This window comes from Anthonomus grandis, chromosome 4 (genome assembly GCF_022605725.1).
Source record: "Anthonomus grandis grandis chromosome 4, icAntGran1.3, whole genome shotgun sequence".
In the NCBI taxonomy this organism is placed as follows: domain Eukaryota; kingdom Metazoa; phylum Arthropoda; class Insecta; order Coleoptera; family Curculionidae; genus Anthonomus; species Anthonomus grandis.
Window position 1 is genome coordinate 3,364,686 of NC_065549.1, and position 12,368 is coordinate 3,377,053.

The 12,368-nt window shown below is 33.7% G+C and overlaps 2 protein-coding genes across 3 annotated transcripts in view; both read left to right on the forward strand.

Moving 5' to 3' along the window:
- Nucleotides 1-15: 15 nt before the first annotated feature.
- Nucleotides 16-4,936, forward strand: LOC126735347 (vacuolar protein sorting-associated protein 4). Its single transcript, XM_050439305.1, has 7 exons — nt 16-415; nt 1,749-1,878; nt 1,935-2,169; nt 2,225-2,492; nt 2,546-2,759; nt 4,067-4,295; nt 4,467-4,936. Exons 1-7 carry the CDS (start codon nt 280-282, stop codon nt 4,566-4,568), a joined length of 1,314 nt encoding a protein of 437 aa, XP_050295262.1. The 5' UTR covers nt 16-279; the 3' UTR covers nt 4,569-4,936.
- Nucleotides 4,937-5,746: 810 nt separating this feature from the next.
- The window catches only part of LOC126734931 (uncharacterized), a 31,399-nt gene continuing 24,777 nt past the window's right edge, over nt 5,747-12,368 (forward strand). For both annotated transcript variants that reach the window (XR_007660211.1, XR_007660212.1), the window contains exon 1: nt 5,747-5,939. The gene's annotated coding sequence lies outside the window, so the exon portion shown is untranslated. The remainder of the gene's footprint in view (nt 5,940-12,368) is intronic.

A 12,368-nucleotide genomic window follows, 5' to 3' on the forward strand; every position in this document is an offset into this window, starting at 1 on the left:
TGACATTTGTCAATTTTGACGTTAGTTTTCAAAGAAAATTGTAATTACAATTCATTCATTGCTGTTTTTGAATAATTTCCAAAAATAAAAAAAATAATTGAGTTTATCGATTAGATGAGCATAATGGCCTTATAATAGTGCACTAACACAGTACTTACTTAAAAACTAATTGCTTCTTCAAAGTGTGTATCCAAACACAACCAACAATAATAAACTTTATGATTAGGTGATTCACCCAAGTAGTACAGAATTAAAATAATTAGTGAATAATAGATAAGGATGGCCTCAGGAACTACCTTGCAAAAGGCAATTGATTTGGTCACAAAAGCCACCGAAGAAGACAGAAATAAGAACTATGAGGAAGCGCTGAGATTGTACGAACATGGAGTCGAGTATTTTTTACATGCTATTAAATGTAAGTAGATCGAACACTTGGAATAGTAGGAATTTGACCCAAGCCCTCATTAGTTATCTTGGTTATTGTTAAGGGTTCAACTGTAATTGAATATGTGCAGAACCTTTCTTGAATATAACATCTTTGTAACTGTATTTAGGGTTTCAGCTTTGGATCAGCTCCTACATGGATATGTCTAGAATCCAAATTTAAATAGTTTATACATGTCTTATGTATAAACCATTTATATGTATATTTTTAGGGTAACCAGTGCACTTATTCAGTTAGACATCTCTGCAAAAAACTTTACTACTAAATTTACCACATATTTTCCTAGTGTGTACATCAAGTCCAGGTGCCCAAAAATTTAAAATTTGTTCAAACTGGACCAATGTCCTAAAACCGATTTACCTAGTGTTGGAAAGAGTTGCAACTGCTTGATTTATGCTGATGATTTTAAATTATTTCGACAAGTGTCTGATGTAATTGACTGTTCATTAACAATAAAATGTCACTACATATTAGGAAGGGTTTGCTAGTAAGTCTTACTCCAAAAATAAATTATTTAATTCAGGATTCTTGGCCGGGTGGTACAGTTCTTAAGAGGGAAGGAACTGAGGTTAAGGATTTGGTTGTTCATTAAATGACATTCAATTATCCATACAACGACCCAGGTTTTTGACCTAATCTACCCAGTTCAATTCAACACTATTAATATTTAATGTATGTGGTACTCCATAATTCGAGGTAGTTTCATTTCTTCAGTGCTTTACCAGAGTTAATAAAAAGTGAGTTTTTGTCAGCCCAATAAGAGATCCTCTGTAAGTCAGCATTCATTAAATTTAAGACTTCAAGCTGCTTTTAATTTTTCAGGTTTTATGAGCTCTTATTGTTTTCTGAAGCTTTTATACTCTGTCCAATTTTTTGAATTGTTATGGACATCACAAAACTTCTTTGAGAACCTTAATATATAACTTTTTTTGTAGTTGCACTTAGGCACATTCTGGCAACATTAATATTCCTTCATATAAAAGTTTGGGAATAGTAAGAATTTAGACATATGTATGGGATTCAACTTTTCATTAGTTATGTTGAAGCTAAATTCTACAGCATTTGTCACTTTAAAATGATCAATTTCAGATCAAATTCTTTAATATTCTCTTACCCCCTAATAATTATTGATTAATGAGCAACTACAGCCTTTAAATAAAAGTAGCTTCAAAAATGAATGCAGAAGAATCACTTAATATTATGAATGTCTTAATAAATAAAAGTTATCAAAATTTATTGATAATATACCTTATCTTATCATCCACTAATTAAACACAAGCTTAAGAGATTTATTTTATAATAGATGAGGCCCAAGGTGAAAAGGCAAAGGAAAGCATAAGAGCCAAATGCGTCCAATATTTAGAGAGAGCAGAGAAACTCAAGGATTCAATTAGGAAGGGCAAAAAAAAGCCTGTACTAGACGGAGGATCTAAGTAAACATGACAACTTTTAACTAATTATGACTTTGTCTGATTTACTACTGTCTTAGGGATGATAAAAAGAGTAGCGACAGCGACGAAGACGACGACGATCCGGAAAAGAAGAAAATGTTGGCCAAACTGGAGGGCGCGATCGTCGTCGAAAAACCGAAAGTCAAATGGAACGATGTGGCCGGATTAGACGCGGCCAAGGAGGCCTTAAAAGAGGCCGTCATACTCCCAATAAGGTTTCCACATTTGTTTAGCGGCAAGAGAGTACCTTGGAAAGGCATTTTACTCTTTGGGGTAAGATTTACGGGAAAAAAACCCTTGGAACGTTACGAAATTCGTCTGATTTCAGCCTCCCGGTACCGGTAAATCTTATCTGGCAAAAGCGGTGGCCACCGAGGCGAACAACTCGACTTTCTTCTCGGTCTCTTCGTCCGATTTGGTCTCTAAGTGGCTGGGCGAGTCCGAGAAACTCGTGAGAAACTTATTCGAATTAGCGAGAACTCATAAACCCAGCATCATATTCATCGATGAGGTGGACTCGCTGTGTTCGTCACGATCCGATAATGAATCGGAGAGCGCCCGAAGGATAAAAACTGAATTTCTGGTGCAGATGCAAGGCAATTAAGTTAAGATTTTTTAATAGTTACGATGTAACAATGGATTGTTTTAGGTGTGGGTCATGATTCGGAAGGAATCTTAGTGTTGGGCGCGACAAATATCCCGTGGGTGTTGGACGCGGCCATCAGAAGAAGATTCGAGAAACGTATTTATATACCGTTGCCCGAGGAACACGCTAGGGTGACCATGTTTAAAATTCATCTCGGTAATACTCGTACGACCCTCACTGAAGACGATATCAAGGAGCTGGGTAAAAGAACGGAAGGGTAAGGCCTGGATCTGGAATGTTAGGCATGTTTTTTTTTTTTCATTTTTCCCCGTAAAAGCAACTTGACCAGAAAAATGCGCCTTTTTTTTTAAATTTAACTTTATAGTACAGTAAATCTGTCAAATTTGTAACGGCGCCAAAGTATCCAAAAAAGTGTTTTTTCGCTTTTTGGGATAGAAAAAATTTCTTTTTTGTCTCAAAAAAACCTACAAAATTCATTTAAAAAATTTTCTTGTCCGATAAACGATCACTCAGAATTCATTGGCAATGTTAAATTGTTCATGTACGCAGACGATACTACTATTGTAGTTACAGGAGAAACTATAGAGGAAATCGGATTCAAAGCCTGCTCTATTATAAAAAAGTTTAACGATTGGTGTGAGGGAAATCACCTTATAATAAATTTGGTAAAGACTAAATGCATAAGTTTCCCAAAGAATGGATTTGGATACTGTTTCAATTGTTTGCGAATCGTCAGTTAAGTTTCTGGGATGCATTATAGACCAACACCTATCTTTTCTTTCACAAATTGACGAGATATGCAGCAAACTATCTAGACTGTATTTTTCATTGTTTACCCTTAAAAGGCGTCTAAGAATGAAGGGTCTACTGAGTGTATACTATGGTATAGTGTACCCTCTCTTGACCTCACATATGTTGCTGTTTGGGGTAATAAATCAGAGGGTATTTGTATTTCAGAAAAGATTTATGAGACTGATTTTTGGTTTGAAATATAATGAGAGCTGCCATGAAACATTTAAAAAATATAATGTTTTAACAATGCCCAGAATTTATATATTTAAATTATTGTTATACATATTTAAAAATCAAGAACATTTCTCCAAAGTAAGTGATTTTAATAAATATAATGTTAGACGTAAGGATGCTCTTTATTTGCCAAAATTTAACTTTGTTTATTTTAAAAAGACCCCCTTTTATGAAGGAATTAACTTATTTAATCAACTCCCTGCTTCGTTAAAGCAAATAGATAACTGCAACATATTTAAAAATAGACTAAAACGGCTTATTATAAGTTCTGTCGTCTATGATATCAACGAATTTAGCAACATGGCCTAGTCAGTGTCTGTACTTTGTTTGTTGGTACTTTTGTGGTTATTATAGTTTCTAAGTTTTAGATGTGTGTAATTGGGTTTTTTTATAATACTTTTACTCTTTTAAATAAGTTAATTAGGATTATCAGTTTCTTTCTCCTGACTTGTTTTATTCTATTGTATATGTAGTGTCAAATGACCAAATAAATCAATAAACTGTTCCCGTAAATTGAATTTGTGGTACTTTTTATAGGTACTCCGGTGCGGACATAAGTATAGTAGTAAGAGACGCATTGATGCAACCGGTACGTAAAGTCCAAACCGCGACCCATTTTAAGAAAATTAGCGGACCGAGTCCCAAGGATCCGAATCAGATTGTGGACGATCTGTTGATCCCGTGCTCACCTGGTGACCCCGGGGCCATCGAAATGTCTTGGATGGAGGTCGATGGGGACAAATTAGCCGAACCGCCTGTGACAATGGTAAAATTTAATGTCTTGACACGAATTACTTTAACCCAGACGTTAAGAATTACGAATTACTTTAACCAGAACGATACTCAAGGTTCCGTCACGTTTTTACCCAAGTTCGCGTCTGGTGGATATTTGTGTTTTTTAGTAGGAAAAATTTAATAATTGTATGTCTTGTTTCAGAACGATATGTTAAGGTCCTTAGCCACTTCGAAGCCGACCGTAAACGACGAGGATTTAGTGAAATTAGAGAAATTCATGAAAGATTTCGGGCAGGAGGGTTAATTCTGCGCGTTTTTTGGACATTTTTAAAAAATGATCCCTGCTGATACACCACTAGTTGTTTAGGAAAATTGCAGTTTAAGATACTAAGCCGTTTAACTCCGCTGGACAAGCTTAATTATTGTAAATATTTTATGGCATTTAATGTTAATTTAAATTAAATTTGATGATTCTTAAAAAATAGTATTTTAAACTGAAATATCCAGTTGTAGCGGTAAACCGTTTGATGTAATATTGGCTTTTCTTTACCGTGAATTTCATTTTTTTTACTTTAATGTCTAAGATATGCCTTATTAGTTTTATTTTGATTATATCGATATCGTAAGAACAGTTTATATTTGTATTAAATAAAATTATATTGTAGCACGTTATATACACGTTTTATTATTGTCCCGAGTAATAGTAAAGACTTTATTTTCACAATTTAACAAGTTAGATTTCCAAATAATTCTATCCTAAACATAATTTTACGATTGTAAAAAGAGGCAAAGTCCAGATGTAGAAAACTTATACAAAAAGGTTTATCTACCCTGCTCTACTTAACCTTAGATATTCGTAGTATTTTAATTCAAGAGAAAAATCTGACAAAACGTAAATATATATTATCAATAGAACAAATAAGTAATTGTACAATTTAACGAAATAATATATGAATGAACATTTTACCTCCCAACCAATTTTGTTTTAGAGAGGGTAAGTCAACCGAAGAAGCACTATTTGAGGTAACACATACGAATAAATAAAACACATACGATTTTTTTTTAAATTTATATTCACATAACTTTACGGTAACATTGTACATAAAGCAACATAAAAACGAATATGTACATTAAACAAATTTTACTTAACTGTTGCGATAAGCCCATAGGAACTTGTAAAGGTGTCAATTAAGATTGAAGCTTTATTGTCTATCTGAATTGAAATTGGCAATATGTATTATTTACAAAAACTAAAGTATTTCTGCGATTTTTGGAAGATAACTGTTAAATATTTGTGACAACTTTTAATTATATATTATACAAGTGGTGTTAGCAATTAGGTCCCCGTATGAAAAACACTGATTGTTTTAGGGCCTCAATGACAGGACATTGCAGTCAAAATCGGCTGTTTTTTAAGGTTACATCACGTCTTCGGGTTAGTACGTGCTTATGACTGACAATAGTGATCTCTGTCAATTTTGACGTTTGTTTTAACAGAAAAAGAACGGCGTAAACCATATACCTATAAACTCCAATACTCATCTTATCATTACTAGTGTAAGTAGTAAATTTTGAAGCCAAGAAAGAGAGAAAGCAATATTAAACATAATGTTAATTTGGCATAAGTCTATTGCGTAGTGGAAAACTCCGTCGTTCAAGCTTTGGCCAATTAGCGGTAAGACTTTTTAATCATGCGTAGATCGCTAAATTCCTCTGTGAAATAGACGTTAGAATATGCGTTTTAGCTTGATTCTCTTATATAATAGAATAAATGCCATCCTAGTTTGGTACATCTACGTGAGACGCAACAAAGAGAAAATATAGCGCGATGTTTGTTTAGTTGTGCTAAGCTGGATGCGAAATAACTCCACAGGCGTGCACTGCTGTTTTGTATTAATATTGTCACGCAAATGAATGTCGAAATGAGCTGGCAACGCCAAGGCTCAAAGATCATAATATTCAACGCTGTCCGCAGAACTGCGTGAGAAATCGTTCGGTCAACATCCATAAGGATATTGCTTCCGTTATTTTAAGCGTTTTCCAGCTGTTTTGTTCGCGAAAGATCGCCGGCGTTTTATCTGTTTGTTTTTTGGTATTAATTTGAAATTATTTGTGACTATTATTTTTAAGATATTATTGTGTGTGTGTGTGTGTTTATATTGATAATATTTATATGGCACCTAAAAAACTTGGACGGGGTCGTGTTTTACACAGCCAAAGCTGTGAAATTGTGAACAATATTATTCAGTTCATGAAAAGGGAGGCTGAAGAAGGGATTACCATTCCTTTAACAAATTACAGGTAAATACGGTAAATCAATAAGAACACACAATTGCAGTATTTTGAAAATTTTCAAGAAAAAGAAGAAAACAAAAACCTGTTTAAAAAAAGAAGGGTTATAGGCTGAAATTGATTAAATTGATTCTCAAATCGATTTTCACATAAAATAAGTCAAAAAGTTAAGTCTTTTCAACCAACTTTTGTTTTATTTCCTATTTTAATTTGGTGCATGAATTATACCATAAGGAAAACACACTGAACTTACATATTTCTTATTTTATTTTATATTAGGTATAGGTATGTTATTTAGAGCAGGAACCCACTTTAAATAAAACAAAATTATTGTATCTATTAAATTATCTTTATAGGTACGAATTATTTAGAAAACAATTTTTTAGAAGAATTATACGATGTAGAATTCGTTTATTTACATGATCCGTACAGGGTGTCCCAAATCTATGTAATTATTATTATTAACTTTTCTACCGAAAGTAAAGATAGATGGTTAAAATTTTATTCATTTTTTTTTGTAAATAATAATTAAGTAAAATTCCGTATCGAGAATTAAATTAAAAATGATTGGTCTACGAAATAATCATATTATATTTTTTAAATTTAATATAATATTTAGAAGGAAATTAATTTTAGGAATAGAGTATTGGCTGCTACTGGGGTATCAAAGAATACCTACCAGAGAACTAAGCCTACCTAATACGTACCTAATACCTACCAGGAATCTAAGAAAAATGATTTGCAAGGACTAGGTACCTCTTTTCAAAGCCCAGAAAAAAAATATGAAGAAATGGATATTTGGATTCTTTCACACCTCACCAGATTAAAACTATTAGAGAAATAATCTATAATTTTTACATGATGGAAAAAAATTACCGACATTAAAGGGTAAGCATTAAAATTGAAAGATTGTCTCTGGTACCTTAGCCACCCTTTTTCTCCATGTCAAAGTTTCTGAACTATATTCTCTAAAATATATTCACCCTGTAGATTGCATAGAATCTTTGTCTATTAAAATATCTTCTGAAATACGCTCTAATTTTATTTTAGGTATTAGACAAAAGATCCTCGATCGAGTTTTATTATCAGAAGACGTCGCTGAATTAAGCATAAGCACCCTAGGCTGATTTTTGAAAAAAATTGGATTTAAATGGCAAAAAATGCAAGACAAACGAAAAGTTTTATGCAAATCCTATGACATAGGCGCTAAGCGTATAAAATTCTTTAAATAAATTATTGAGGCCGCAACATCGTCTACACTGACGAAACCTATATACATAGCACCCATGTAAAGGACAAAGGGTGGTATGATGATAGCGATAAAAATCTGAAAAAACCAATTTCCAAAGGACAACGCCTGATAATAGTGCACGCTGGAGGCGAAAAAGGTTTTGTTCAAAATGGATTACTTATTTTTAAATCTGGTAATATAGTTTACTTAATCTATTTAAGAATATATTTTTAAAGTACATATATTTTTATTTTAGCAACGAAAACTGGCGACTATCACAACAAAATGAATTCAAAAAATGTTATGACATGGGCCGAGAGACAACTATTACCAAACTTACCCGAGAGGTCTCTTTTAGTTGTAGATAATTTATCGTACCATAACGTGCCTATAAAAAAAATATTACGACGGCTACTAGGAAAGCGAAAATGATTAATTGGTTGGAAACAAACGGTATTCCAGCAGACCCAAAATTAACCAAACCAGAGTTATACAAAATAATTTCTGAAAATAAATTTCGTTTTCCCATAAAATATAGGTTAGATGAGCTTTTAGAAAAAGATGGTTATTGTGTGCTCCGTTTACCTCCGTACCATCCCGAACTAAACCCCATTGAAAAAATATGGGCTTTGGTAAAGAATTGGTTGCAGAGCGGAATACCACGTTTAGATTGCCTGATACTGAGACGCTGGCAAGACAAAAATTTGAGGAGGTGACAGAACAAGAGTGGTTTAATATTTGCCAACATGTAAGAAAGTATGAGAATGAACTCATAGAAAAAGAAAACCTTTTAGATGAAGCAGTGGAAAATTTAGTGTTCACTGTTAATACAGGCTCATCTGAGGAGAGTGAAGAGGGTTGGGATGATGATGAGACGGCATCAGAGGATGAACTAGGGTGTTCAATCCTTGAATCGGACAGCTCTGAACAGAATAACGATGTGGTGTAAATATGTAATATTTTAGTAAATATTTCACTAAACTTTTTTGTACTTATGTACCTACTTTGTAAATTGTAAATATAAATGCAAATGCAAAATTTAAGAAATGATTAGAATCCGCCTGAATATTATAAAAATATAACAATTAAATCTCACCATTTTATAAAATCCATATTTATAAAATCAACTATACCACTGGAACACCCCGAATAAAACCCGTTCTCTCTCTTTTACCGCTTGATATGCGAAATACGTCTTGCTGCAGCGCTGACGTAGGCTTTGACGTAGGTGTACCAAACTAGGTTGATTCGTACTCTCTGTCTCTCTTGTATACAGGGTGTTTCTTAACCTATACGCATAAACTTGGGAAATTATTGCTAATGATAAATAATGACTAATAGTGAAAACAAATTTAAGTAAAATATTTTTAGTTTCTGAGATAATTCTTTTTTTTTTTTTCACAAAAATGTAATAACTTTATCAGGTGGAATTTTGTTTTCAAATTAAGAAGTAAACAAGTCCGGATAATGTTTATTATGTTTACTAGTACCTACTTTGCTATCAGTTGATACAGTTGTGGTCGTATTTCGTTTTTTATTAAAATTATGCCGCATAATTTTTGAAATGAGGAACTAATGGACATGTTACTGGCATACGGGGGAATCAAGACAAAACAGTGTGGCTGCAGCTAATCTTCACGCACAAAGGTTTCCTCATAGGTCGCGTGAAGCTTTTTTGCGTGTGGTTCAGCGGGGTAGAGAAACTGGAAATTTGCGGCCGAGGCCGGGGCAACATGGTGGAGCCATTAGACCTAGGCGCATTTTAAATCTGGAGAATTTGATTTTAGATATCATCGAAGAGCATCCTGACATAAGCACTAGAACAATTGCAACGCAATTTGGATTGTCACAGTTTGGCGAATTTTAAGGCATGAATTACTGTATCCATTTCACGTCCAAAGGGTACAATCTTTACTTCAAAGGGATCATGCGCCTCGAGTAAACTTTTGCGAGTGGTTGTTACATCAGCAGCAGTTAAACCCAAACTGTACCAGGAACATTTTAGCTACGGATGAAGCAATTTTCACACGCAATGGTATTTACAATTTTCGCAACACGCATTTTTGGACAAACTTTCAACAACGATTTTCAGTTAATGTGTCGGCCGGAATTGTAAACGGAATACTTATTTGCCCTTTTATTTCGGATAATCGTCTAACTGGTGCTCTTTATTTACAATTCTTGCGACAAAATTTGCCGGTATGAAGAAGTCCCTCTTCACATTAGGCAGAATTTGTGGTTTCTTCACGATGGTGCTCCACCACATTTTGCGCGACCAGTGCGACGGCATTTGGATCGAATGTGCCCCGAAAAAATTACATGTAGTTTATGCCTACTTGAACGGCATATTAAATGTACTAAAGTGAAAAAGAAGCCAAAAACTTGGTTTTGCGCCTTTTGTAAAAAACAATAATTTTTAAATTTTATCACAATTTTTGTTTGTTATTTTTTTTTTGTTGTATAAAAAATAAATCATTTTATTTTTTGTATCATACAGTATCGGACAAAATTAGAGAGACTTCTCTATTTGCCAACTCCAATTTTTTGTACTTGAAATAATATTAATATTTGTTAAGCAGTGTATACCGGAGTTGACAAGAATTCTATTATCAACAATTCATTTTTGTACCTCATGTTTACATTTATTTAAAGAATGTTTTTAAAGTTTAATTTCTGTTTATTAGTTTGAGAATATCATTAGCAATGCCTCGTGGTAAACATTATTCCATAGACCTAAAAGAAAAAATTATAGAAGCCTATAACTCAGGTCGCTCACAAAAATTAATAAAAGAGCAATTCAACGTCAGTAAACAAATGGTTTCCAGAACAATAAAAATTATCAGCTCCGTGGAAGAGTGACAAACCTTAAAAGAGGTGGCCGCAAGAGAAAAACCTCAGTACTGCTGGACAGGAGAATTAAACGACTAAGTCAGAATAATCCGCGTCTATCTTCAACACAGATTTTGGCTGAATTGGAGGCGCCTGGGGTTTCATCCAGGACTGTGCAGCGGCGATTAGTGGAGGCGGGGCTTCCTGGAAGGAGACCAGCAAAAAAACCCCATCTATCAAAAAAAAATGTAGCTGCTAGAATGTTATTTGCAACACGTCACCGTTACTGGACAGCTAAGGACTGGAATAAGGTTTTGTTTAGTGACGAGTCTAAATATAATATTTTTGGAAGTGATGGAGCGCAGTTCGTACATCCCCCAGCAAACAAAAGGCTTGATCCAAAATATGTTTCTGGTACTGTGAAGCACGGAGGTGGCAATTTAATGGTTTGGGGTTGTTTTTCGGGTTATGGAATGGGTCCTATCCACAAAATTGAGGGCACTATGGATAGATTTATGTATCGGACTATACTGGAAGATGTAATGTTGCCTTACGCCGAATGGGAAATGCCGCTAAGATTCACGTTCCAAGACGATAACGACCCCAAACATACGGCCAAACTTGTGAAGGAATGGTTTTTGACTAACAAAATTCAAGTTTTAAAATGGCCACCGCAATCGCCGGACTTGAACCCAATTGAAAATCTTTGGGAGATTATAGAGAAAAAGATTCGCACTAAAAACATCGGGAATCGTGCTCAATTATTTGAAGAAATCGAGAATGCCTGGAAATCAATGGATCCGGCTGTAATTTCGAATCTCATGGATCGATGCCGAATAGATGTGATAAAGTTATCCAGAATAAAGAGTACTGGACAAAGTATTAGGTTAGTTTCATTAGTATAGGGTACAAATGTACTTTAAGGATAAGTCTCTCTAATTTTGTCGCACAGAATTTTTTGCATTTTTTTATTTTTCCTAATAAATCTTGAGAAATGTTTTTTTTTAATTTATTTTAGTGCCTTTTTAAACTACTTCAAAACATAACATCCTTCAGCACAAAAAGAGGAATTTAATCATTTTTATCTTACATAAAAGACGTAAGTAGTCGAGTCTCTCTAATTTTGTCCGATACTGTATGTTTCTGTACTCAAAAGTTTTTTAATAGAATTGAAAATTAAACTATACTGATTATAAAGAATATTACCTATACAAATTTTGAAATTGATATTGAAATAGTGTCTAATTATATTATAAAATCTAACGGAATTTATAGAAACACCTGCGAAATATTATGTCATCAATACATACCGGGATTTATGCGGACATCGGTACCGGGAGGCTAGCACAGCTTGATATAAATACCGGTAGATTTTTACGTCATTATATATACGTCATCATTTTACCGGGATTTATTCGGATACCGGTACCGGGAGGCTAGACACAGCGAAAACGCATAACGATTTCCTAAATATTTATCATGTAAATATTTTTTGACGTCACTGGTAAAAATTTTTTGTGTCGGTAGTATAACTATGTTGTTGCCCTTTTCTCTAATATACGTTGTTAACATTCATTTAACTTTGAATATTGACTTGATGACTTCTTTATAGAGTATCTTATCATAATTTATTAAAAAAACTTTTTCACATTTTATAAAAGAGGAACAGTAGTATTATTTTAACTTTGTCAAAATCAGTGACAAATTTGAAAAGTGTTTTTTCTGCCATTTCTACATAGATATTTGGCATCA